The sequence below is a fragment of the Molothrus ater genome, chromosome 10, assembly GCF_012460135.2.
Source record: "Molothrus ater isolate BHLD 08-10-18 breed brown headed cowbird chromosome 10, BPBGC_Mater_1.1, whole genome shotgun sequence".
Taxonomy (NCBI): Eukaryota; Metazoa; Chordata; class Aves; order Passeriformes; family Icteridae; genus Molothrus; species Molothrus ater.
Genome location: NC_050487.2, coordinates 25,638,640 through 25,666,499, shown reverse-complemented (window position 1 = coordinate 25,666,499; position 27,860 = coordinate 25,638,640). Strand labels below are relative to the sequence as shown.

Genomic DNA, 27,860 nt, shown 5'->3' with positions numbered 1-27,860 from the left:
GCGCCGCTTTGGCCCCGGAGGCGCTGCGCGCCCCCTGGCGGCGGGGCGGGAGCCACTGCGTAGCCACGCCCCCGGCGGGGCCGGGCCCGCCCCGCCGGAACTGAGTGACAGCCGGTGTGGCCAATGGGCTGTCTCGTGCCACAGCCCTCGACGGAGCGGCGGCAGGCGGGACTTCCGGCGCGGGCGCCGATCGCACGGAACGCGCCATGGCGTCGGCCTAGGCCGCCCGGGGACCGCGGGCCGCAGGTGAGCGCGGGGCGGGTCCCCCGGGCCGCAGGTGAGCATTGGGGCACGGCCGCTAGGCTCTCTGGGCGCTCCGACCGTGCGGCGGCCGAGCACTTTCGGGCCTGCTGCTCTATTGCGCAGTGCTTATTCGCCTCCACCTTTGGAGTGGCGGGGGCGGTGCCCGGTTCCGTAGGCGGCTTAGGCCCTGCCGGGGCTGAGCCCGGCTGCAGCGGCCGCGGTCCCGGGACTGCCGGGAACCGCGGGAGGGAGATGAGCAACGCGGAGCGGAGGCCTCTGGAGCGCTCCCCGAGCGTCGCGCTTGGCCCGGTGGAAGCTCGACCCCTGGTCGCGCGTTCCGTCTCTGCCGGGTGCGTGGTTCTTGAGGCGGGCTGGAGGTGCTGGTTGGGCTTGCGGGGTGACGAGTAGCGTCGAGTCTGACTAGCTGAAAGCCAAGTTCTTAGTAAAAACGTTAAAATTAATTGAGAGGAGTTGTTCCTGCATCTTAACAGGTGTGAATGCTGATCTTACTTCGCGTGCGTCAGTGTCCAGTATTGTGATAGGTCTGAGATGGACATTTGTGTCAGTAATGATACGATGGCATCAAAATGCAAGAATTCAGATATGGGGAGATTAGAGGACGTGAATGAGAATTACTGTTATTAGCTGTCTAGTTTTTGTTAATCCTCTGCTTATGAAATTTTGGAAGGTGCAGCCCAGTCTACCAAAGTATTTGGAATTTGTCACAAAGTTTCCTTATGTTCATATGTTTGTTTTTGTGATTGCTGTAAGATTAACAATCACATTTGGCTTTAAAAGAATAGAATTTAAGTTTGTTTCATACAAATGTACAAGTTATTTTTTTTAGAAGTGGGAGGGAAAAGCTGTTTTATTGAGAGAGTTAAAATGTAAACATAACCATGTGAATATAGAATTGCTTTGTGTTGTATTATGCTCTGAAACAGATTTTGAGTTGATTAAGATACAAATATCTAAAAATTTCATATTTAGGTGTAGTTTGTGAAGCCTGACCTGTGAATACTTGCCAAAAGCTGTGAAAGTTCTTGTCTGTGTCTCTGAGTTGTGCAATGTGTTTGTGACCTTTATCTTATATGTGCTTAGTGTATTTACTCCAGGGGTGTTTTGCTGCTCATAGCTGTGCTGGTCGAGCACACTCCACGTTTTCCCGTCCTCATTTCAGACCCATGACAGAGGGATGCAGCACTTCAGGCACAGTTTGGTTTGTGCGTTCTAGCATGGAGAGTGCAAAGAAATACTCAAAGTTATTTAAGGACAACTTTGTCTATACACACTGGTAAATCAAGTGTGAATCGTGGAAGGTTACTGCAGAGTCAGGTTGAACTTGTTTTGTTTAGTTTACAGTAGAGCCCTTTTCCACACACCTGCGTTTCTGTGTGCTCTGAGCTGCCTCCCTCAGCTGAGAGGGGCATGCTTTCCAAAGAGCCATGGAATTTCAGGAATTGTAAGGCTTTTTGGCTTGCATCTGAGACGTCAGATCCTGAGCACGGAAGAATTTGTGTGCATGTAACTTTGATGGGGAAGGGTGCACTCTGTATATGCATGTTGTGTGCAAGGATCACTATAATTCTTGTGTTTTCTAACCTTGCTTAATACTCTTTTAGTGCTTTTTCTCTGTGCTGGACTTACTGTGTTGGTTTAAGTGCTCTGGTAGCTTCAAGTGTATTGTTGTTTCTGTCATAGTAAAAATGGCTGTATTTTTGAAACAATGGTTCTTTTATCCTCCCAGTTTCACTGATGTCCTCTTTTTTAGGGCAGGCTGATGAGAGAATGTGATAAATCTTAATTTAGTAATAAAAGTTCATTAGTTTTGTAACTCACTACTATTTCTTTCCTGTGAGTGTAACTTCATTTCTGTGAACCAGTTGAAAATTTCACAAAGCATTATATATCTGATTCTGGCCAAGTTGGAACCATGTTGTTAATTAACAACATTAAGAGTTGTTAATGTCATATCAGTTTTGGAGAGCAGAATGACAAAACTTTATATACTACAGTTGAAAGTATCAGTATCAGCTGTTTCCTCCAAATACTACTAATAAATTCTAATTATCTTCATGTTAGCTTAAGTCAAGTTTATCTCTCTGGTATTTGCTTTAATTAATCACATCACAGGACAATGCTTTTTGGTTGAAAAACCCATGAAGGGTAGGTCAGAAGGACAGGAATTCTTAGGTTTTTCTTGATTCTAAAAAGAAAGTAGTAGTAGTGTTGGCTGTGATTTCTCAGTTAAGTCAACAGTTTTCAGAAGAAATAGCTACAGTCCAATGAAAATAAATTCACATGAAAGCATTTGTATAAGAAGCCACAGTTTGGAGGTTTTTGACAAAAAACTGTTTCAACTAACATTTTGCGTGACTTAATAAGAGTTTTTTTGTGAAGTACTTTATTAATTACTCCAGTAAAAGAAGTTAGTGGAGATCCAGGTGTTCAGATAATTACATTAAGTGCATACTGTGCACTTTTGGAACTTGTCTGTTAATTATTTTAATTCTTATAGCTATGTTGGACCTAGAAATGGACCCATTGTTTTGTGTTACAACTATTTTATGTAATTTCCCGTAATTTCTTATTTTGAGACTGTAAGAATCTCTAGAGACATTTAGACATCTGTGGACCCTACAATTCTCTTACATTCAGGAGTGCAAGTGGTTCCATTTCCCGCTGGATGTAGCACTTCATCGGTGCTTGTTTTGTACTCATGGGTATGAGGTGTACTGGAGCATGTTTATTTAAATTCTGAATGTGGGGTTTTCTGACTTGATCATGTTTAGGTGTGAGCTTTTATAAAGGGAATAAGATACTTTGTGCTTTCTGTATTCTTAAGAGGTTGCTTGCCCACAGTCATGGTGTAGCTAAGCCTGAGAGAAATCTCAAGTTCCTTCAAGTTGGTATTGCATTGCTTTTGCAAGTGTATTTTTGGAATCCATACTTTTAGTGGAATTATTCAAGGTACATCAGGAATTTTGCTGATTTGGATTTGTGCTAGAAGAAGGGAAGTTTAAAATGAAGTGTCTAAGAATGATTAATGTAATGTGAATGATCATCCCTTTGTACCCCTTGCGTTGCTTTGTGGTGCCTAAAGCCTTATCAAGTCTTGCTCTTAGAGTTTTTGTTGTTTATGCATGCTGTCACTCCCACGGAGGGACATGCTTCTAGCAAAAGGAACTTCTAAAATAATCGTGTAGCTTCTAAAATAACCCTTTAACTTTAAGATTACTTGTTTCTCAAGGTATGCATTGAATAACATTTTGCATATCAAAAGTTTTAAGTTACCAAGAGTCCTGTAAAATGACACAGGAAAGTATGTGCTATGTGCCTTGACTCTGATTCTTTCCTTGCAGATATTGAATAAAATATGCTGTTATCAATAGGAATGCTGATGTTGTCTGCCACTCAGATATACACTATTGTGACTGTGCAGTTGTTTGCCTTCCTGAATCTTTTACCTGTGGAGGCAGATATTTTAGCAGTAAGTATAATAATACTTTTCTACATGGATGAAATATCTATGAAGTTGAATAATCTCTTCAACTGTTCTATTAATGAATCAGTTTATACTATTCTATAAAAACTTTTTGAAGAAAAAATACAAAGAAACAATGCAGATAGATAATCACTTTATTATGGCACTGACATGATCATTTTATTGTGAAATTTTAAACTTTTTACTGTAAGCACAATTTCCCTTTCCCCTCTTTTCTCTGTCACCAAGTCTGAGCTTCCTCTTTTCATAAAAACCTAACTCATTCTTGCTTCTTCCTCTCTTAGAAAAGTTACTTAAAAGAAAACAAACAACCCACCTCAACCTCAAAAAAGAAAAACAGAGCACTTTGGAAATTTAGTTGGTTTTTTTTTTTTTTCCTATTTAAGCTTTGTGTGTAGTATTCTAAAACAATACTGTATAAAAATGAAGCGTGTTTTATTCTTAGATATTTGGAGGTTGCAGATTTATTCTGAGAATATCTTGAAGTAAGAAATTAAGAGATGAACTAGATACTAAACTGCTGTACAAAGGAGCCAGTGGAATGCTTAAAAGATGCTCAGAAGAGGGAATGTTTGCATTGTGTCACATGGAATTGCTGGTGCACAGATCACTTAGAGTCTTGAGAGATTTCACCATTTAATGATTAACCATTTGTTAGCAAAACTCTGGCCAAAGTTTTGGGTTCCTACCAAGGAAAGAAGTTCTTCTTTTCCCTTTAAATGTAGGAGTGGTCTTATGCTTCTATGTTCTCATATAGTTGCAGCCTCAAAGGATCTTGTCTATGTAAAGTGCTGTTATGTGAGACAGGATTGGTTATTTTTTTAAAAAGGGGTAAAAAGAAATAGGCTTGTGTCAAACTCCTGGCTTAAGCTGGGGCTTGTCAAGTGATTCAAGGGCAAACTGACAGTAGCCCAAGCTCAGGACATTTTGAAGAAGGTGAATGGAAGGTGGTGCACTGGTGCTCTCTGTGGTGGAGGGTCAGGAGGAGAGATTGTGTGGGGCACATTGGTTACATAGAATAAAGAAGCTTCTTTGAAATTTGGCTTCATTCCTACCTCTTTCCCCTCAAAGTCTGTGGGAAGAAAGCTCTTTCCAAACATTGCTCCTTTGGAAGACTTCAGCTAAATCATGGCAGTGTTTTTCTCTGAACTGTAGTTTGGATTCCCCTGTCCAAGCCTGGCTGGTAGGAAGCATCCCTCTGAAGCAAACAGGATCCTTACTTGGCTGTTCTGTGTGACAGTTGGATGATGTGATGAATAGACATTTCTGACTCACTAAACCATTTAATAAAACAACTGGTGCATGTTCAAGTCTGTTAACTGTAGAGTTCACAACTTCTGCAGGAAACTTTTTTTTAAATTAAAAAATATGCCATAAATACACAGCATTTTTTTCTGTTTGAATTCTGTGTTGGTTTGGCATGTTATACAGCCAGAGAAGATGAACTAAGAAAGGAGAAACAAAGCTTGCACATATTTAGGGTCTTTTATAGTATTCCTCTAAATTAAAATTAAAACTCATAGTTATAAAACAAAAACAGAGATACTTTTCAGTGCCTATTCTGCATGTATAGTTGGGAATTGGGAAGAGATGGCATATGGAGGCTACAGTAAAGCAACTCTTAAAAGCTTGCTTTCCCTGTACACAAATGAATTCAGGGCAAAAGACCCACCACTACCATCCAAAGAAAACTCCACATCAAAGTGTCCCCGCTCTTCAGATTTTTGCTTGCTTGGTTTTTTTGTAGTTTCTGTTGTGCACATATGATAGTATTTGAGTTTTATACAGTAGAAAGAAAGATTTGCCATGTAAATAGTTCAACAAAATATCTATTACTTACTTTCTTGTTCTGACAGCTAGATAAGAAAAGAATGATGTTAACATGTGAGTAGGAGACAGGTGGAATAAGCAGTTTTGTGATGTCATCGACATGGTCACAAGATGTCCTATGTCTGATGAATATTTTAATCTAAAAAAATACACAGTGATACTTGATTTTGTTTATACTTGTTAACTATTGGTCTTGTTGCAAATCTAATTTTTTTTTTAATTATTTTTCTTAGTATAACCTTGAAAATGGAACCCAGACATTTGATGATCTACCTGCTAGATTTGGCTACAGACTGCCAGCAGAAGGCTTGAAGGTAAAAAAACCCCATACATATACATATATATATATATATAGATATATAGTGCTTTTTTAAGCTGAGTTAGAGTTTATTTTCTTCCAGTGTCCGGTATGGAGCTGTGATTTGGCTTTGTGCTGAACACAGGGTTGATTATACAGAGGTGATTTTGTTACTCCTGGCAGTGCCCCCATAGCCAAGGCCTTTTTGCTCCCACCTACTGCCACGCTGGTGAGGAGGTTGGGAGTGCATGGCAGGCTGGGAGAAGACACAGCCAGGACAGAGGACCCAAAATGATCAAAGGGGTATTCCAGACCCTGTGACATCATGCTCAGTATATGAAGTGGGGGCAAGGAAGAGAAGAGAAAGGCCTTTTGAGTATGATGTTTGTCTTCCCAAGTCACTGCTGTGTGTGATGGGGCCCTGCAACACCTGCCTGCCTTTGGAGGAAGCGAATTCATTCTTTATTTTCCTTGGCTTGTGTGTGTGTGGCTTTTGCTTTTCCTATTACCCTATCTCTATCTCAACCCACAAGTTCTTTAGCTTCTACCCTGCCAATTCCCTCCCTGATGCTGTGGGTGGGGGTGTGAGTGAGCAGCAAACCTGCAAAGGATCTGATGTTGCCTGTGAAAAGGCCGATTCTTTTGCAAAGAAGTGAATTTTGGTAATCTTTGTCTACTTAAGGAGATTTTGCTGGAATTTTTATCAAATATATTGAAAATAGATAAATAATGGAAATCTTACTAAGAAGTTTGATAGACCGCTATTTTCTGTGTTTTGATGGCAATACTGATACATGACGTCAGTTACCTTGCACTGGAATCAGCAGAAGACAGACTAAATTTTGTGTGATACAGTTTTTTGAAAAATCTACTTGGAAGATTCATTGTCTCCCTACAGTCCTACATTGGGAAGCCCCTTCACACTGTGAAGGGGTGGCATGGCAAGAGAGATGCGTGTGGCCCAGGTTAATTATGCTGTATAAAACAACTGTAGCTCAGTTTTTTGGGAAGTTACAGCTGCTGTGCGTTTGCTACTCTGGGCTGCAGCTCTGCAGTGGTGCCTGTGTGCTGTGCCCAGCGCTGGGGTCCAAGGCAGGGATTGTGATTGATCCTGTGCCCTCTCCTTACATGGTTTCCCTTCAATTGCAGTTCACACCCAGTAGCAGGTGAGAAGGTCCCCCCATTCTCCCAGTGCCCCTTAAGGCATGGGTTACACTCATGCTCTTTTATTTCACTCTGTATCAATATTTGAGGAAAATGCAGATACACATATACATTTTTGTTACTTATCTGTTGGAGTGTCTTACTCCTTGAAATAGCATCATGTTGGGTAGGGATGCTGGGCCATGACTTGAAAACTGGTCATAATAATATCAAGAGAAGGCACTAGGAAGTGCTGATCTATTGAATTAGCAGAAAATATGCAGGTGGCTTTTAATTATTTTTTCAATTTTTCTTAATCCCATTTTCATTGATATGGAAAAATGTATAAATATTACACCATATGGAATTGAAAAAGTCGCCTAGTATTAGAGAAGACAGAAGTAAGATGTAAAGGTTTGCAAATGTTAGTGGAATTGGAAAGGGAAAAATTGTATTGACTTCATGGAAAATGATTAATATGTAAAAACTGTCCAAGATGGATATGGCCATGGGAGTACAGGTTAGGCTTTATCAGTATTTTGTACTGGATTAGAAATTCTGAAGACTTGATGTGTTCTGAAGTACAGCTGCAAGAATGTTTTTTACAGCAGGATAATTACTTTTCATGTCTTTAGTGTGGTCAGTACACTCACTTGGAAGACAGGAAGATCTGTAGGTGGACTGAGTGAAACTAACAGAAGAGAGATTAAGTTGAAAATAAAATAGGAAAGAACTGTGAGAGGTTAAATAAATGCATCTTCCTTAGACAGCAATGATAAGGCACATTTTGGTCTTTCTGGGTTCTGCTGAGGTAGTAGCTGTCCAGACATACTGGTGACAGTAGTAACTGGTGTGAAGGCTTTTATTCATATCTTTTATCTCTGTAATATAAAATAGAGGAGGTAGAAACTAAATTATTTAAAAATAAATTTCCTATGGTGATGTTAATGCTGTGAACTGGTGTCATAGTCCTGTTGCTTAGAAAAGTACATAAAAGCCAGGTGAATATCCAGTTCAGTTCTAGTCTTCACATTCTCTGAAGCAGTTTGTTGCTGAGATTATACATTTTGGTGTGCTGTGCTGAGTTCAGCATCAAGGGGCAGGGTCTCTCTCTCTGGCTGCCTGACCTGAGGTGCTCTGCAGTGACAGGAACCATTTGTTTCCTTTAGAGTCAGGTTTGTACAAGTCAGTGTCAGTAAGTTTGTTCATTTTGGATAAAATGTATTTTCTGTTTCGCTCAGGCAATTGAAACACTTGTCCATGAGAAAGGAGCTTGTGTCTGGCCATCCGGGCAATTTAGGGCTTGTGGGAGGTTCAGGCTTCCTTACTTTTTTTTGCTGTGGCAGTGGCTACATGGAATCAGTCATGTGGCAGTGATTCGTCTTGCTGTTCCCTTTGAACAATGTATGAGGGTTTATGACTGAGATGTGTTTACTTTTACAGCTTAGAATTCTTAAACAAAAATTTAGGCAGACCACCTTCCAAATTCTGGAGAAAGGGGAGTTTGTATTGTATTAACCCCATGGAGACCGTGAATAGCCCGTGTGGGCAGGAAATTGTTTTCATCTTTATTCTGTCTGTAAGCCTGTAGGGCCCCAAAAACTGGCTCTGCAGCATTGTTAATGTTGCAGTGTTGAAAGTAACCCCTATGCAAGGAAAAAAAAAGGAAAAAAAGCTGGTGGTAAGGTGAAAGGGTGGACTGCTCTTTAATTCCATGTTGCCCTTTTAATCCCAAAGGGTAATAAAGTACTGCAAGAATTCCTGTAACTCAGGAATTTCTGTGCAATTTCCCTCAAGCAAGCTTCATTTCCATGCCCAGTGAGTGTTATCATGGGGAGAAGGTATGTTAAAGCTGTGTAGTTGTTTACTGACTATATTGGGAATCAGAGGGTGATTAAGTGACCCAAGTAGTGAGCCAATTTAATACACCAGAAATAGATATAAGGAGCTTTGATTCTGACCTTTTTAACTCTTAGACAGCTCTGTGTCTTAATTAAGGCAGATGTCATCACATGTGTAGAAATGATGGAGTTTTAGAACTGAATATTATACTAAAACTTTCTCTTTGCATTAAGATTTTAATTAGTTTTTTAAAATGCTATGATATTTGTTACAATAGGATGAAATACTCTTTCAGAACTTGCGATTAAGATTTATTAGTAAGCAAGTTGTAAAAAACTATTTGTCAGATTCTACAGTAAGTGGCTATAGACTGCTGACAGAAGGTCACCATCTCAGCCACCTAAAAACTCAAAGATTGCTTCAAAGTTGGTATTGCCAGAGTTTCCTACTTCTTGAAGCTTTCAGCTGTAGCTTATTGAGTGATCTTTGCTTACCATAGCAAACCAACTGTTTTGTATGCTAGGTCAGTGCTGGGGTCATATAAATGGAACTTTGCTTGTGTTCTGTTGTTAATTGGTGAGTGCTGAGTTTGTGTTGGTGTTTCTTAGGCCATTGTATTTGTGGTTTCCTGTATTAGTCTCATATGTCCTAGAACAATAGTTACCCTATATTAATGTAGTATATGCTGTCTTCTTTTTTCTTGAATTACACTGCAGAGTCTGAGTATGATGGGATTAGAAAAACTGTATTTTCTTCTAAACTTTCTAATTCTTTACAGATATAAAAATTCTGATGAATCAAAATATGTAGTCAGGGAAGTAGCAGAAATCTTACTATGATATAGGACTGAGCTGATAATAACAATTTTTTTAGCTATTGTATGAAAATGTGTCATTTTCTTTCCATATACTTGACTACTGACCCTTTTGTTAAAAAGAAATGAAACTTCTTTTTCTGCTCCTGTTTTCTAGGGATTTCTAATAAATTCCAAACCAGAAAATGCATGTGAACCTATAGCCCCACCTCCACTGAGAGACAACTCCTCTGGTGCTTTTATTGTGTTAATCCGAAGGCTGGAGTGCAACTTTGATGTCAAGGTAAGATGTGATTTTTCCCCCCACCCTCTGTTTCAAAGAGTTTATTGGTGCTTCAGAAAAATTTCTGTAGTTAACAGTGGAATAGATATTGATACGAAGTGGAGGGAGAATTTTATTGTCTCCAGACAGATAAACCAGAGCTCACCAAGTCCAACCAATGGCTTCCCTGTGACTAAACACCATTATGTCAACTACACCAGAGCACTGAGTGCCATGCCTGGGCTTTTCTTAAACACCTCCAGGGATGGAGACTCTACCATCTCCAATGTTTTATCACCCTTTCTGTGAAGAAATTCTTCCTGATGTCCAACCTGAACTTTGCTGGCACAGCTTTAGACTATGTCCCCTTGTCTTACTGATGGTTGCCTGGGACAAGAGCCCTATTCCCACCTGGCTGAACCCTCCTGTTGGAGCTGTAGAGAGTGAGAAGGTCACCCGTGAACCTCCTTCTGTCCAGGCTGAGCCCCCAAGCTCCCTCAGCCACTCGTTGTGCTTTAGACCCTGCCCCAGCTCTATTCCCTTCTCTGGACATGCTCCAGCCAGGTCCCTTCCAACCCTTAATGTTCTCTGATTTTAAAAATGCACAGTTAGAATGATTTGTGTTTGACTATGGCTTTCTTGAAAATTAATCTGATACAATGAGGCAGCTAAGGATGTCTTAAGGAAAACAGGGCTCTTCAGTTTGTTGTTGAGTTTCATGAACTGAAAGGAGATTCCAGCTGTGTTTGCTTTTGCTGCTGTGTGGTAGATTCAGTTATGTGGTGATCGAGCCATATAAATTCTACCTAGACTGTAGCTTCCACCTGCAGAGGTGGGTTCACTGCGTGTCATCTGCCTTCACATCAGACTTGGGAACGGCACACAGTCTGTCCTGGGAATCTTGCCACTGCGTGTGCATATGGCTCAGTGGGAAAACAAAGGGGGCAAAAGTCCTCTACTTCTGTCTTATGTTGAAAATGACAAGTGTTACAAGTGCAGGTATAAGTTATTTCTTGATTTGTTTATGCATGCACTATGGATATTTTCTGTGGTGATGCAATATTGGCCAAATTCTCAACCATGCATGTATGTTAACATCTCTAAGTGGATTTGCCTTTTTTTTTTTAATATTGGAATTTCTCAAGGTGTCTACATTCTGCATCTTCCAGTATCATTGTTCTGCTGTTTGAAATAGTCATTAGCAATATGGGAAGAGAATTGGTGTTGTTGGGATGAAACCCAAAAGTTTCTCAAGGCGCTCTTAAGTGCCTTTTGCAGCTTGTGCAGAGATTTTTATACTGTGATGGATGCAGTAAAAGCAATATCCAAGATGAACAGTTGTAACTTAGCTAAGTTTATGTTGGTAATAGTTGCTGCAGTAAATGCCATTTACATGGACCTTGGGTTTTCCTTGTATTAATGAAAAGGTGAGTCTATATTAGAAATGTAATTGGTACACAGGATGTTAATAGTTTTGTACCTATAGTTATAATTTTGCACTTTTCCATGAGAGAGCTTCTTATACCTGGGCTTTCAGGTGAGATATTTGACATCTCTAAAGCACAGAAAAGATACTACTCATCTGACTTGATGAACTCTCAAGTGGTAATATCTAGATTACCAAAGTGAGTTAGTGCCTTTATTTTCAATTACGATGAAATATTTTTAACTATTTGTAGAAAGTTTTTAATTCTGTTTTTGATATATATATATAGTCTGTCTGCAGACAATATTAAAATGGCTTTCTGAAGAAATTTTTACATGAGTGTAAGAATAATTATATGATTTTGCCTTGAAAGGTGACACACGCTTTATAGGTGCAAATTATGTCCATATTAATAACTTTGTGGGAGTGCACCTTATCTCAGAAGGCACGGGCAGGCTACTGTATTTGGAAGCAATAGTCTTTCCAGTAAGCATTTTGTGTGGCTTACAGGTCTTAAATGCCCAGAGAGCCGGATACAAGGCAGCTATAGTTCACAATGTTGATTCTGATGACCTCATAAGCATGGGATCCAACGACAGTAAGTACAGGTATCACTTCTTCTCTCCTGTTTGAATATCATTTCACCCACTGGAAACAGCAGCACCACCAAAAAAACCACAAGAACATCAACAACAAAACCACCACCACAAATGAACAAAAACCAAAAACAAATTAAACAAAAAACCCAGATAAATCCTCTTGCTTTTAAGATATAATAACAGGAAATTTTGCATAAGAACAAATACATCGACTTGTGCCTTCTCTCATTGTTTCTTTTGGTTTTCCTTCAAATTTTAGTTCAAGTGTTCTGGGCTAGATTTATATTACTTAGGTGGAAAATAGCTGATGTATTCTTAGTTAAGTGGAAAAGTAGAAAATGCGCATTTGGCAAACTTTATAATATGACATTTTAGTATTTAGAGTCATAGAACCGTTTAGGTTGGAAAGGACTTTAGATCGTGAAGTTCATCTGTCATAGTCATTCCAGTTTGTTGATGCACTGTTGGATGCATCTTCCTGTTCCTCTGGACAAATGGATTCTAGCATATCACCTGCACTGATTTTCAGTTGGAAAGAGAGTATTTAGAGACCAGTGCACCATTTACCATTCTTGTGTTAGCTGTTCCAATTTTAACCTTCATGAAGTGGATATGTTTAGAACATCTTGAAATATAGTCAGAGTGCTGCGTTTGTTCTGTGATACGTGCTTTGTGTTTCTAGTGCTGTTAACTGCTTTCTTTGTGGCATTTCTTTATTTTGTTCAGTTTTCAACCTGTTCAATATGGAACAAGAAAATAAATAAGAGGAAAATAAATTCTTTTCCAGTGGAAATGCCATTGAGTAAACTAGGAGTGAACTTTGACAAACTACATGGGAGCTGAGTAGTCTGGGCAATTATGTGAAAGTGGGTTTAATGAATTCTCAACCCATATGAATCTTATTTTCAGGTTTCACTGAGTAACCAAAATGTAGAACAAGTTCCCAACACACACAGACCTCATAGAGTGAGCTGACGTTCAGCCACATGTGCTTTTGCCTTGGGGAACCTGACTGCTTTGAGATGGACTAAACTCAGGTTACTTTGAGCTTTAAGTGTGAAGTATTAGGGGGAAAATCAATATAACGTGAAGCTGAGGAGAGTTTTCTAGAATGTGTGACTTATCTTTTGATAAGTTTTCATTTATTACTGCCTTCACTGGTAGACAGAGAAGACAACAATTCATCCAGTTTCTTGAGACTGAAATATGTGTTAATTTTCTTCTTTCTTCTTTCTGACCTTATCTAGCCACAGTTGTTTCCAGTATGTTTATTTATGTTTGGGGTGAAAAGGAGGGAAGACAGATTAATTAAAACTTATAGAACCAGTTCAGAAAATCATGTAAGTTGCCAAAAATTCTGGAAATCAATGGAGCTATGTGACTTGCTTGAATCTCTGAGTGAAGAATGGTATTCTAGTTAAAATTATGATCCTGTTTTATCAACATATTTTGGTTTTAGGCTCCCTTTATTCTATTAGGAATTGAAACTTTTCTACCTGCAATAAATTCCCTAGAAATTGTGTAGGAAAAATAATAGTACTTACACGAAGTAAAGCTGTAACATGCATGTGCGTTGGGCTGAATGTCACTGTGCTAAAATGTCTTCTATTGTGATAGTCTCATAATGTTCAGGTCTTGTATCTTGAGTACCCATAGATGGTCCACATAATAATAGTTTTATTTTCCTACTTTTTTTTATACAGTTGAGATTTTAAAGAAGATTGACATTCCTTCTGTCTTTATTGGTGAGACGTCAGCTAATTCTCTTAAGGAGGAGTTTACTTACGAAAAAGGGTAGGTTAACTCACATGCAGCTGTGTTACTCCTTGCATTCAATTGTTGTCTCTTTTGAATATTTATGGCTTTTAAGTAGGATGCTGTGATGACAGAGGTTATAGGTGTTTCAGGTGAAGTCTTGTGGCTGAGAGCAACCTTCACTGTATGTTTTGATAGTCATGTTACATTTTTTTCATTCTGCTGTCAAAGCAGCTATGAGGTGGTTTTCCTGGTTTCTCTAGGTTTGATTGAGGTCAGTAAATAGTTTTAACTCAAAAAATGTTCTAAGAAACAGTGTTTTATACTTTCATTTAATTATCTTTACATTGTGTGGCTATGGACTGAATTTTCTACCTTGCTGTGCACAGGTAGGGTTCCTGTAGGGTTCCTGTGTCTTGTGTGACAATCTTTTTAAAAATTTTTTTATTGTATTTGCTCCTCAACTTGTTCATTAAGTTCTCATTAATTTAGAAGGTGTTATCTCTTCCTCCCCACAGTGGCCACGTTGTGTTAATCCCAGAGTTCAGTCTTCCTTTGGAGTACTACTTAATCCCTTTCCTAATAATAGTAGGGATCTGTCTTATTCTCATCGTCATATTTATGGTAAGTTTCTTCTTTTAATAATATTTTTTTCTTTCAAATCATCAGGGAGCTGTCACACACTGAAGTTAAAGGAAGGTATACAGTAAAGGAAGAGTCAAGCTGTGTGTACTGCACATATCTGTACCATGCTTACATGTAATCCTTTAGTTTATCAATAAAACAAACAGGTGCAGGATTTTGTCAAAGGGATATCAGGAGCCTTTTGCATGTTCTCCTTAGCGTGTAACTGCTTGTAGGAATTGTCCTCACTGCACTTTTAACTCCACAAGTGCTTGGCTTTTGGCCCCATACAGAGTGACCTTGTGCTCTTGTACACTGTGAGCATATCCTGCCTTACCAAACTTAGTAATCATTAGTCCCACTGCTCCAGGGTGCAGGGCTCACTGTTTTGTACTGCACTTAGGTGTAGCTATGAGTGTGTGAGCACAGAGCCTCACAGCACAGAGCACTGATCTCAGCACATGCATTGCTGTAGGGGTTCTCAGCTGGGACATCTCTCCTTGAAATGGGAAGGTAGCATAGTTACATATTTCCGGATACTCAGCATCCCATTTTTTTGTAATCTGTGCCAAAATTATTATTTTACCTTCTAATAAAAAGCAAGTAATGCATCAACTGTTGTATAAACACTTAAAATATTTTTCTGCATTAGTATTTTTTGCACTGGAAGTTACGTATTTCATTGATAATCCCAGGCACGTTTGGCACCATTGCAATTACAGCAACTCTGAAAACAAAGCAGAATGATCACCTAAAGATGAATTCCTTTTTAGCAAAGTTTTGCTACTGTCTTTTACAGTGTCCGTCTATTCACAACCACCCCAGGAAAGCTAATTGTGTACACAGGACGGTGGGTGAACTGTGGGTAGGGTCAGGCTGAGGGAGGTGCAGCAAAGGGGTAACACCTGGCTGGTGGCTGGGCTGCAGTGGTGCTCATCAGGAGTCAATTTTATGGCCAGTTCTCTGCTGTGTTGTTGTCAGCACCTGAGACAGAGGAGTCGAATACACACTGAGTAAATTTGCCAAGGATACTAAACTAGGAGATACTGATTCCCTTGCATATAGAGAGGTCTTCACAGAGACAGCTCAACAGACTGGAGCACTGGACAATTAATTGGTGCAGTGAAATTGATCTCACGGAGGTTCCAGGTTGGATTTGGTCCTCATTCTTTTCTGATTCTGTCCCTGCTTCTTTAAGACAATCTTGTTTTTAACTAGGAAATTTACATGAGACTCTTGATTGTCACTAAGGATCTGCATTACAGCAGAAAAACTGCAGTTTGTGCATACAGCTTACGGTTTAGCTGTGGTGAAAGAGCCTGAATGAACAGTTTAGATTCAAATATCCTTTGTTCATTTCTTTGCTTGTCATCATATTTGAAAAAATGTCATATCACAGGTGCTAAATTTAGAAATTGAACAGAAATAGCATTCGGGACTACGAAGAAAATGGAAACAAAATTTTTATTACACTTATTTGGAGAGCTTTGTATTTAGTGGGTTTTTTTTTTTTTACTGAGTGATCTTAGTATGGCATAGTATAACATGTAACAATAACTCAAAGTAAACCCTTTACTCCTCAACCTACTTTTTTAGCTAATATGGAAACTGTTCTGATGAATGTGGGAATAACTCTCTAAAAGAGCTGTCATAATTTAAACCTATAAGAAAAACTGACCAAACTTACTGAATTGTGTTTTGCTCTGCAGTATGCTTCCTGCTTTTTACAGGCCTCAGTAGAGGATTGCAGCAGTGGCCATTATTTTATGTAGGATACATACCTTTTTGTTTCTCTTTCCTCTCAAAAAAACCCTTGTGTACTCTCAGTTCCAAGTGCCATGTTCATGGAGAACAGCCTTTAGGCTTGTTTGGCTTCATCCTTGTGTTCAGCCAAGGGAAGAAGTTATTCTGTGTTAGCTAGGGTTCCTTTTCGACCAACTTACTGCAAAGCTTCATAAATCAAAACTTTTATTGTTCTTTTATTGGTGTAACTTACTATTCATGTTATCTTGTTATCTAGATAACAAAATTTGTTCAGGACAGACACAGAGCAAGAAGGAATCGGCTTAGGAAGGATCAGCTTAAGAAACTTCCTGTACATAAGTTTAAGAAAGGCAAGTGGATCATTCTTTGTCTAACTCACTGGATCATATTGTTTTTAACTCCAAAAACCTTGTAAATCAAAGGGGTATTAAGTTTCAGTGATAATTTTGAGTACACTTGAAATAGGTAGAAGAGTTTTGAGTGAAAGCATACAAAACGTTTGGCTTGGCCCTGTTCTCGCTGAAATAGAGGAGTTCTAACACTTCCTTAGTGGGTGCAGAGAAGGCTGTGGCCGAGCATTAAAACACTGCTTAAAAAAATTAGTGCAGAAATTGCATGCAAGTTCCGAAGCCCATGTGCATGTCAGGAGGGTCTGCTGCAAGTCCTTTAAAGTCAAACTAATTCTCAGTTGTATGCTGTAGGAGATGAATATGATGTGTGTGCCATTTGTCTGGATGAATATGAGGATGGAGACAAGCTCAGGATCCTTCCGTGCTCTCATGGTAAGCAACTGGGTTTTAAGTTTGAATTTAGATTAAAACAGCTTTCCAAAACACTGTCCAAAACCTACAGTGCATATGTTCAGTAAGTGATTTATAAAATCCCATTTTGCTAATAGGCAAGCTAAAAAGCTAGCATTCCCACTTTGCATTTTCCTTGGATATACACATAAAAGAAAATCAAGACTTGATGCTGTCCCCTAAATATCAATATTTATTGTAACACTTTTGCATTTAAATATAGGCCTTTTGAACAGGCTGCATGCCAACAAATTTGGCACTAGAATTCTCTGTGTGTTATGTTCTAAAATTCTCCAATGTCACTGAACAGAAATGGTTTAGCAGATTTCCCTGTCCTTTTCCCCATTATAATGAAGTCCTTGTATTTTATTTTCTAACAGCGTATCACTGCAAGTGTGTGGACCCATGGCTGACAAAAACAAAAAAAACCTGTCCTGTGTGTAAGCAGAAAGTGGTCCCTTCCCAGGGGGACTCTGACTCGGAGACAGACAGCAGCCAAGAGGAGAATGAAGTGTCTGAGAACACTCCTCTGCTCAGGCCTTTGGCCTCGGTCAGCACACAGTCCTTCGGGGCTCTGTCAGAGTCCCATTCCCATCAGAACATGACCGAGTCCTCAGAGTATGAGGAGGATGACAATGACAATGTTGATAGCAGTGATGCGGAAAATGGGATGAATGAAGAAAGTGTAGTGGTTCAGCTGCAGCCCAGTGAGGACAGGGAGTACAGAGTGGCAAACACTGTCTGAGACTACTAATGACCCATAGGTGTATGAACAAAAGGGTTCTTGAGGCTATTTACAAACCTTTGCATAGGGAATCTCTTTTAATCTGTAATCCATTTGGTTTCTTTGATAGGAGCAGCAGTTCATGTAGTAGTACTCTGGTTAAATCATTACAGGTAGATTATTTTTGATTCAGGTATTAAGTCACGCATTCTGTCTTCTCAAAACCAACACTTAAACTGGACTTCACTATGCTAATGAATAATGTTAATAGTTTATATCAATTGAAATATCGCAGAGACTGTCTCCTGTTGAAATGGGATTTCTCTGGAAGTACTTTTATTTCCATTTTGTAGCTACAACTGGGTCATCCTGAGAGCAATATTTATTATATGTAGATATGTGTTACCCCTTAGGCCCAACAAAAACTGTATTTGCATGTTTGTATAGTTTTCCTAAAAATTGTCACCACTGCTGAAAGGAAAAAGTAGAACAGATCAATATTCTATGTGCTGGTATGTTAAAGCAGAAGAAATTCCACTTTTATCTCAATGCAGTGATTCCAAATGATCCTTTGGAATTTGCCATGGTAGCTGAGTTTAAGCAGTTCCATTGGGCAATTCCCAGGATGAGGAAACTTAAGAGTATATGCTTAGTTTTGAGCAATTCACAAGGTCAGGTCCACCATAAGCACATTATTATCCCTCCTTTCTACTACTTCGTTGTGTGGGTTCCAGTGAGGAGGTGGGAGCTGGGAGATAACCGAGACAGAGGTTTTGTTCCACACAGAAAAAAAAGTTTAGGGTAAGTATTATATTGATCCTTGGCTCATATACCTCTTACTAAGAGCATTTTATGCTGCATTAGTCTGCTAAACTGTATATAAAAAATTGTTCTTTTCAAATACCTGATTTGAAAACAAGTGCTTACACCAGTCTCACAGAACTCAGTACTTACCAGTGTATCACAAAAAAGGTAGATTCTATATAATACCTCTGTAACTATGTAGAAAGTAAAACCATGCATATACTCAAATGGAGATTTTTTTATATGGCCTTGACTAAGGAAAGCTTGAAAGAATGTTAATAAACATGTTTTCCACTTTAAATATCAAAAGGACTTTATTGAACTTTTGCATCACTTGAGGCCTTGAGTACTCACCTCCATTACTGAGGCTGAAGTGCTTTTGAAGATGTGTAACATGGAACTATTGGGAGCCCAAGCAGATGTTTCCTGCATCATACTGTGAATCACAGTACAAGGGGTTGCACTGACCAGTGCTATGTGCAGGGGTCTGAGTTATGCAGAAAACCTTCATTTTTGTTCACTTCTAGCTTGAGGAGGAGTTTGGACTGGCCAGAGTCTGTAGTTTGCGTGGGGGAGTGTGAAGGAGGACCAGGGTGCTCTGAACAATTCCTTCCCAGCTGGCAGCACCTGCAGAACCACAGCCCAGTGCTAGAACCCTGGACAAGCGATGGCAGGTGAGGTGGTCCCAGATGTGGTTTCTGACCCTACACTCTATGTAGCCACATACTCTGCAGTGCAGATCTGTTTTCTAGGCCTGGCTGAGAGCTGGGAAAGTTTATTTTGCACAATGAGGCACAGCAAAAGGATAATAACAAAAGGATGATTCATCTCGGAACCACTGCTGCCAGCAGCCATGGGGTAATGACAGCCAGTGTAGTGGTATATTTTCACAAGGCAAAATTCCCCTTCAGCATGCATATGTCTAGGTGAGTCCAAATGGGAAAATGGTTTCTGAAAATGTAATTACTACACTGAAAGATTTTTCTTAAAATAGGTCCCTGCTGTTGCTGTGAGTGCATATGATTATTCATTATTGTATTCCAGGAACGGCCCCCAAAATCTGAAGAGTTCCAGAACCACAGACTGACCTAAACTTTTTAATATACTCTTATGTAATTCTAGTGCCTGCAGTCAGTTGCAGACAGTTATGCTAGGAAAATTCACCAACAAATGCATTTGAAAAAATAATTTGAACAACACCTAATTCTTAACCAAGCAGAAGGAAACAGGTGACATAGACCTCAAGAGAGGGAAATTGGTCAGAAAGGAGCAATGTCACACTAAGGAATGTGATGACAAGTACCTGGTGTGTGCTGCCAGCAGCTGCTCTGCCTCTGGGGTGCTGCTATAGTCAATTCCATCCACTCTGGCCTTACCATAGAATCGGCTCTCGGAATAGAATATCCTCATTCCTCCTAACTAGGGAGAAACAAGGTTCTGCCGTCAAAAGGTGAGTACAGCTTTGTGTTCAGACACTGAGCACAGCTTCACCTGTGTTTTAAGAGGGAAGCAGATTTGCATGTTCTGTACCGGTTACTACTGAAAGGCATTTGCTCTGTGCTCTGCGTGCGCTGGTCTGCTCTAACTTTGGCCTGGGAGATCCAGTTCAGACACAGAGCCACTTGGCAGTGGGACAATATGAACACTATATATAGGAAGGTTTTAGTTAGACCCAGGTCTAGTGCCAAACAGAGGAGCAGGTGCAGCTGACACTAATGATGAAGGTGTGGGGGAAGGAGGGGAGAACAAAGGTCCTGTCCAGAAGCACCTGACTAGTTTGAGGGTCCAGGAAGGCAGATTCACCTCCCATGATTTGGGTTCAGTGGTCCTCCCATCCCACAAGCTCCAGGGTTCACCATCACATCCCCTTGGGCCTGTATTTTTAGGAGTTCTCAGCAGAAGTAACAAATACAGGTGCAATCCTTTTAAGTAAGGGAGACCTTACATCTGCCCCTTCTCTGGGTGAGGGGAGCACAATCCCACCCTGGCTGTACTGACCTGGGCAGGCCACCACACTCCTTTGCCAGGTCCGATGTCAGGCTGCCTTCAGCTTGTTTAGGAATGGTGTATTGAGCATTCAGAGGGGTAGGGGAGCCCCACACCAGAGAGCTGGATAAACGTGGAATTAAGAGATGAGAAATCATCTCCTAATTTAAGATCTGCCCCAAAGACTGCCTGGCTTTTGACTAGTCATATTATCATACTACTTATATTATCATACTACTGCTGTCCTGCCAAACTTAAAACTGCACTTAGACTTCCTGCTAGCGGGGCCAGCCATGCACTGAAGGGCCTCAGAGGATTTCCTGGGTGTGAGGCAGAAAAATTACCAACAGTCTGATTTTGTTTGGTTGGAATAAATTTATTTCATCTGTCTGTAAACAAGGTGTTTTTAATAGTTATGGCATTTTTTGAAATGCATATTAAATCAGATGAGTTAGACTGTATCCCAGATGTAACAAAGTGCAGGGAAAGAAATGGACAAATCAGCAACAAGAATTTGTTTAAATCTGTACATTATCCACAAGGCCCAACAATAGAAGCAAATACTAGAATGTCCCTAAGGTAGTGCCAGTCAAAAGAAACCCTCAGAGTCAGTTAAAATCCATCTCACAATAGCAACAGTTCATTTTTTTTTTTTTAACAATAGTATGGCACAGAATACATATTAAAAAATTCATCACAAGACAGCCAAGTCAGTTATTCCAACCACTACCATCTCCCATTTATTCTTTAGTATACAGAGTTCTGCAGTTCTTGCAATGGACATACAGGTCAGAACAGTGCCTGAACTGAGTTTGGTTACAGACATTTTCAGATGACTCGTGCACAAGGCAGCTCACTCCATCATTTCTGCAGCAAGGGTGTGACAGGCCAGATGAAGATTTTTAAATTTGAAATGGTATTTTGACAGTTTAGCTTACAAACTACCGACCTTCATCCAAACAGTGGCTTCAGAGCAGCCAAACTCTGCACCACTAAGTGATCTGGCAGAAAGACTGAAGCCAGTCATAGCTCCCAGGGTAGCTGAAGGTGGCAGTTTTCCACAATGACATTGCAGTTTCATATTAAAAAACAAAAACACCACCCCCCACCCCCCCGACCCCCAAGCTGCAAATTAAAATTGGTCCTATGAGAAACTGAAACCAGACACACTCCAGCTGGTTATACCAGGCTAGCTAATGGCCACAGTGGCAGCCTTGCACAAGTCAACTACAGAACAGGAGCTGGCAAAAAAAAAAAAAAGTGCCTGAGCTATTGTAATGATGGAATGTCTGGGGAGTCCTTAGGATGGTGGTTTAAGGTCATGGGAGGAAGTACATCTGTACCCTTTCATAGTTTTGTGATTGCACTTGTTAAGCAGTACAACCTTCAGACAACATCAAGAAAAAGTAAGAGACTTAAGCCTACAGTGAAGTGCAATGACAAAACTAATGTGACATTAATAGCTTTTGAGTGGCAAATTGGTTAAACAAACCAGGCACTATAAAAATGGGTGTAAGCAAACACATGGGTTTAAAAAACAGAAACAAAGAGAGGGACAGAAATGAAGATATGCACACACTTTTTTCCTCCCAACCGTGCTCTGTGAAAGGAAGACTAGTGAGCTGTGACTTGCTCAAAGTGCTGAAGAGGCATTGATCAAATTAGATTGTACAATCGGCACCTTGTTTAGTATCTCAGTTGGTTTAGCTGTCAATATCATACTAATTGCTAAGACGAAGCAGAGCCTACACTTGGCATGTTCCCCTCCCAAGTTTCAAGTTATCATGCATATCATCATCATGGTGGTGCCAGATGGGCTCGGTTACCTACAGTGGTTACAGAGATGAACAAGGGGGAACTGGAGTTATGACAGTAGGAAATGGGTAAATAAAAAAACACAAACTACCATCTACGGTCTGGTAGCACTGAGCACAAGCGGGTGGTGCTGCAGACAGCTGCTAGGTGGATGGGGAGAGGCTGCTCAGACATCAGACCTCCTCAGGTATAAAGCCAGTTCATACGCTTTCTTGTTGAGTGTCCCTCCATGGACACCTTCCTTTCCCATGACTATAACCAATGCTGGAGTACACAAGGAAACAAAACAGAAATGAAAAGAATTAAAGGGAAAAAAAAAATAACACCTTTCCCCACCAACAAAGGGATACAAAGGAGACACAGGTTCATACCCCATCACCCTGCATTGCTAGTAAAGTTTCCAGAATGTAAGGTTTAAAGCTCACCGCCAGGAAAATTTAATAGCAATCTTCCCCTAATACTTAACAGTCTGCCTAACAACTAGAACCCAGAGTCTCTCAAGTATTTTGCCATTGAGTATGCCTTCTTATTCAATCCGCCTCCATGGACCCCTTCTTTGCCCATTACAAAGACCAAGACTGAAAGAGAAAAGAAAAAAAAAGTTTTTAAAAGAGTGTGTTAGACATGGAAATAATGCAACTTTTAGGCAGTGCAATAAACACCCTCAAATTCAAGATTTAGTATTTGAGTATTAAGCTAATTTAACAGTTTTGTTAAAACACAGATGTAGAAAGGGCTGGGAGAAAGTACAAGCTATCCTCAGGGATTTTATCTAACTGTGGAAGCTTTAAGAGTTCACTGCTGAGAAAAATGCCACCAGCTATCAAAACAGCATTACAATGCCTCTCACCATCACTCATCAGCCAGCAAGGAAATCCTGGCAGCAGTTTAAACACCTGTAGGAGCAGGGGTACAGTGCATGTGTGGCAAAAGAAAATTCCCATGATCTGGAACCAGAGTAACTGCCCTGATGCTGGTAAAAAACCCCAAAGGGTGAGTTGGGCTGAGACTTTCCATGCAGTAAACAGCTGTAAACCACACTTTTTACATAAGACAAAACACAGGGACAACTGTCATACTGAGGCTCTCCCCACTCCCCCAGTTCCAGCAAGGTATCCCAGATTATCTGGTAAAAGGAACGCTGGAGGCTCACCAGCAAGAGCCACTGTGAGCTGCCATGAGATATCCCCCAACAGGGAGGGGGACACAAGGAACACTGGGCTGCTACAGGCCAGGGACTGTTCACCAAGCTGGGAATGCTGCAGCCAGTCTACCTACACATGATCATACACTGGGGCCTCAGGTTGCGCCATGGAAAGTTTAGGTTGGATATTAGGAAAACTTCTTCACTGGAAGGGTTGTGCAGCCCTGGCACAGCTGCCCTGGGCAGTGGTTGAGTCCCCAACCCTGGAGGGATTTAAAAGCCATGTGGTTGTGGCACTTGAGGACATGGGTTAGTGGTGGCCTTGGCAGCACTGGGAGAAGGGGTGGACTCTATGATCTTGGAGGGCTTTTCCAACCTTAATGACTCTATGATTCTATCTCCATAGCAATTTGCCCATAAAAGCTTAAGACAGTTCTCATTGTCATTTCACAAGTCAGAACTCTGCTTGTTTCGCTTCAGTGCTGCCAACCCTCTTCCTGCATGCCTGCCCTGGGCTTTAGCCTACAGACATCTGCTCTGCCTTTGGTTTTACACCTATTAGCAAAAGTCTTGTCACTCATGAACCTGTTCCACAGCCAGCCCAAAAATGCTAGCCCAGGTGTTCCCAACATAAGGCACACCACTACTGGACGTTATTTCATATCCCAGATGAGTGCCTGCACCATAACAGATTTTACTGGAAGTTAAATGAAGAGCACAAAGGAGCAGGTGTCTGAGAATGAAGCACATTTCTCAGTGGTACCAAACTGGACAGGATTTTTCTGCCTGGACAGACTTTAGCAGGCTCAATAGCAAGTGCAAGAAAAGTTAATGTAGAACTTTTTAGTAGGAGCAGCTCATCCATGAGATTCACATCTTTGCAGAATAAACTTTCCATCAAGCAATTTACAATGAGAAAGCTTGCAGTCACTGCCTGTCATTAACAGACCCCTCCTGAGCTTCAAGTATGAAGTGATGGAATACCAGCTAAGCCTGCTTGGAGCTGCAGCCTGCTTTTTCCTGCTTGTCACAGACCAGTCAACTACTGCACAGCCTGGTGCTGGGCTGGGATGCAGGTGGGAACAAGGATGAGTATAATTCTCAGTCAGAACTCAGCTAGAGCACTGCCATCCACTCCCTTGCATCATTTCCCAAAATTAGCCATTAAATACAGGAGTTTGGTTCTCCTAATAGCTGGAGTCTATACTTAGGGTCACATTCCTAATTTAGCTATCTGAAGGTAGAGAAAAGGGTGCTTACCTCGTCCAGCTCTGCCTACAGCAACATTATATGTCGGCTCACCACCTTGACTCTTTGTCCTGATGTCCATTGTGCAGTCACCATCGACATACAGGCTATCTCTGATCACAGAGCACTTCTTTGCACCAAGGGTCAGACCATTGGTGAAGAAACCCTCTCGGTCTTTTCCTACAACCATATCTATTTCTCCTGGCTGTCAAAGGAAAGAGCTCAGAGTTAGCACGGAAGGGTATATTGCTGTAATTTCTATTTAGAACTGGTCCCGTCTCGTGTGGAGAGACCGAGGCCGTGATTTCCCCTCGCTACCCGCAGGAAGTGCTCCAGAACACAGGGCTTTGTTAGGCGCAGTCTGCGCTGCTCCGCGGTCGCTGCGCGCGGGGGAGCCTCTGCCTCAGCGATTCCGGGCCCGAGCCCGTTAAACGGCGCAGGGCGTCTGCCGGAGCCTGACCCCGGGCTGCCGCGGACTCTGTCCGCACCTGTCCCGGGGGATCAGCCCGGGGCCTGCCCGCACCCGCGGCATCAGCCCGGCTGCGGCCCGCCCGCGGGGCCCGGGCTGCTCCCGCCGCCGCGGCCCCTCCGCCTGCCCCTCGGGAAGGGCCCCGAGCCCGGAGCCTGGGGGTGCGGCGCGGGCCCGGCCGCACCGCGGCGGCCGCAAAGTGCAGCGTCACGGCGGGCCCGGCCCCCCGACCGCGGCCCAGGCGGCCCCGCTCCGCCTCGGCCGGGACCGGGCCCGCCGCGCCCGGGGCGGGGCCGCGTGGGGCCGGGGGAGTCGCGCCGGCGGCCGCGCTCGGCCCTTCTCTTCGGGCGGCGGGGCCGCGGAGCCCGGCGGGCCGGGGGCGCGGGCGGGCAGGGCGGGGGAGCATCAATGGCAGAGCGCCATCTTGGCGGAGAAAACATGGAGCCGGCGGCGCGGCGGCGTTCGAGCCGCCTTCCTCCGCCGCCCGCCTCGCACCGGGCCCGCCGCCCGCACCCCCCGCCCCGGGCCGGCCGCCGCCCCCGCCCGCGGGACCGGCCCCGCGCCGCTCCCGACGCGCACAAAAAGGCGGCGCGGGCGGCCGGGCCCGCGCCCCCCGCCCGCAAGGTGCCCCCGTCCCCCGGCCACGGCCCGAGGGCCCCGCTCCCGGCCCCGCTCCCGCCGGCCGCGCTCCCGCAGGCCCCGCTCACCGTGATGCTCTGGAAGATGCCGCCGGCCGTGGCTGCCCAGACGTACTTGGCGTCGCAGTAGCCCACAATGGCGGCCTCCTGGCAGCAGCCATCGCACATCAGGTTGTCCACGTAGCTCTGCCAGCCGGCCATGATCGCGGGGCGGCGGGCGAGGGCGAGCGGGCAGCGGGCGGGCCGGGGGCGCGGGGCGGGCGGCGGTCCCGGCGGTGCGGCGGCGGAGCGGACCGAGCGCTGCGGCGGCGGCGGCGCGGCCCAGCCCAGCCCTGCGCTGCCGCGCCGGGGGCGGGGGGAGGAGGGGCGCGGCCGGCACCGCCCCCGCGGCCGGGGGGAGCGGGCCGGGGGCCGGGGCGGGGCTGCGGCCGGCGCCGGGACCGATGTCCGGTGCTCGATGCCCGGGCCCGGGGCCGCTCGGCCGCTGGAGATCGGTGCGGGCAGTCCCGGCACTGCTGCGGGGGCCGGCCCAGCCCGGCTCGGCCCGGTGGAATTGCGGAGCGGGCGGTGCGGGACCCTCCCCGCGCCCGGCTGGGACCGCGCGGGGCAGAGCCGCGGCGGGGCCGGAGATCCGTGCGGCCGCCCCGATGCCCCCACCGGAGGCCGGGAGCGGCCGGGATCGGTGAGTACCGGCGGTGGCGCCTTCCAGCCCGGCCCGGGGCTAGCCGGGCGCGGCCCCCGGGGCTCAGGGAGAGGCCGCGCTGCCTGCCCGGCGGGCGGTCCCGGGGAGCCCGGAGGGGTCAGGGCCGCGGGGCAGAGCGGTGCCCGCTCCCGTGCACAGAGGGTCCGGCGCCCCGTCCTTCCCGTGCCCCGCTCTGCCCTCACGGCCCCTGGCAGTCGCTGCATTTGTGTTGTTTCTATAATCTCAGGTCTGCCTTCGCGTCCCTCAGAGAGGGCTTGAGCCCTGCCTGCCTCGCCCGTGCCCTTCATCCTCCCGGACCTCAGGGATGCGTTCCTTTCTCACACACCAGCATCTGCTACATTTTTTTTCTACAAGGGGTTGTAACTGGTGGTTTTGTGGTTTATTGTTCCAGGTTCCACCAAGTCTCTATTGCAATAATTTAGTTCCACGTTCATTACAACACCCGAGGCTGGTGCCATTGGTTTGATGCACTGATACTGGGCCCTGGGCAGGATGGCTTGGCTGCTCCAAGGCTGTCCTGGGTCGCAGGAGTGTTCACCAGCACCTTAAGGGTGTGTTTCGAGGCAATTGTTCTGTTTTTCATAACATTGAAATTGGTGGGCGGTCACCTTGCTTTTGAGCAGGGTGAGTTTGCTTTATTGGATGACTGTTGTGATTCTTGGGGCAGTGCAGACGGGGAGGATGTGGCCTGGCCGTCCATGTCAGTAGCTTTGTGGCTATAATTCAAGGAGTTAGATCTCATAGCTGAATATGCCAAGGCATAGTATACAATAAATGAATCTGCCTTTTCCTGACCTTTCCTTTACCTTTCCCTTACCCTTCTTTTCCTTTACCTCAAGTCCCCAGGTATTCATTATGGATAACCCAACAGCACACTTCAGGGTTTCATAGTCCTTTAACAACCTAGTTCTATTGTCATTGGATTGAGTGTTGTTTAGTACTAATTGCTTGGATTACTAGATACTTGGAAAAGAGCTCATTTCTATCTTTTACCTTAACTCTATAAGGGTTTCTTTTCTCTATTTTGTTTTCACAGTGCCTTTACCCCTCTGAATTTGGACAGCCATCATCCATGTATCCCAGAAATATTCTCGTGTCACTGTATCTACCAATGAGTTACAGTCTTTAAAGTTGCTTTTAGCTTTTAAAATAGCTAAAGCTTTTTGTGCAGTTTGACTTGCATTCATCATCCTACCTCCAGAGATTCCTTCCGTGGGAAGGAGAAAATGTTCTCTTCTGTCTGAAAGTGCCATTGAGGGTCGCTTCTCTGTTTACTCCTGGTCTGTAGGAGGTCCCAGTTAAACATTCTTACTAGCACAACATGAAATGTATCCATCTGAAATTAGTGGGAAGCTGATGAGCCCATTAGTTTTAGAGTTCAACCAAAATATGTTTGATTTTTTGTTGATTGTCTTCAAGTTGCA

General features: G+C 43.3%; 2 protein-coding genes and 1 long non-coding RNA gene across 11 annotated transcripts in view; 2 read left to right on the top strand and 1 right to left on the bottom strand.

The window, feature by feature from the left end:
- The first annotated feature begins 143 nt into the window (after window positions 1-143).
- On the top strand, window positions 144-18,734 carry RNF13 (ring finger protein 13). Of its 3 annotated transcripts, none has more exons than XM_036388374.2 (10): window positions 144-246; window positions 3,606-3,733; window positions 5,812-5,892; window positions 9,833-9,958; window positions 11,874-11,961; window positions 13,666-13,756; window positions 14,236-14,341; window positions 16,362-16,455; window positions 16,807-16,887; window positions 17,286-18,734. In XM_036388374.2, the coding sequence occupies exons 2-10, from the start codon at window positions 3,620-3,622 to the stop codon at window positions 17,648-17,650; spliced, it is 1,146 nt and encodes a 381-aa protein (XP_036244267.1). In that variant the 5' UTR covers window positions 144-246; window positions 3,606-3,619; the 3' UTR covers window positions 17,651-18,734. The 3 variants fall into 3 exon arrangements, with proteins under 3 accessions (XP_036244267.1, XP_036244266.1, XP_036244268.1); XM_036388373.2 differs by having other exon boundaries at window positions 160-277; XM_036388375.2 differs by lacking the exon at window positions 144-246 and adding an exon at window positions 572-593.
- Window positions 18,735-20,774: 2,040 nt separating this feature from the next.
- Window positions 20,775-26,025, bottom strand: PFN2 (profilin 2). 2 transcript variants are annotated; one of them, XM_036388377.2, is made up of 3 exons: window positions 25,803-26,025; window positions 24,639-24,831; window positions 20,775-22,498 (listed from the first exon to the last, which is right to left on the bottom strand). In XM_036388377.2, the coding sequence occupies exons 1-3, from the start codon at window positions 25,932-25,934 to the stop codon at window positions 22,401-22,403; spliced, it is 423 nt and encodes a 140-aa protein (XP_036244270.1). In that variant the 5' UTR covers window positions 25,935-26,025; the 3' UTR covers window positions 20,775-22,400. The 2 variants fall into 2 exon arrangements, with proteins under 2 accessions (XP_036244270.1, XP_036244269.1); XM_036388376.2 differs by having other exon boundaries at window positions 20,775-22,812; window positions 25,803-26,015.
- A 115-nt stretch (window positions 26,026-26,140) lies between these two features.
- LOC118690042 (uncharacterized) overlaps window positions 26,141-27,860 on the top strand; it is a 39,763-nt gene continuing 38,043 nt past the window's right edge. Inside the window, exon 1 of one of the 6 annotated variants that reach the window (XR_004980730.2) lies at window positions 26,141-26,415. This is a non-coding gene — a long non-coding RNA (uncharacterized LOC118690042). The remainder of the gene's footprint in view (window positions 26,416-27,860) is intronic. The other 5 variants (XR_004980729.2, XR_004980733.2, XR_004980734.2 and 2 more) reach the window with 5 other exon arrangements.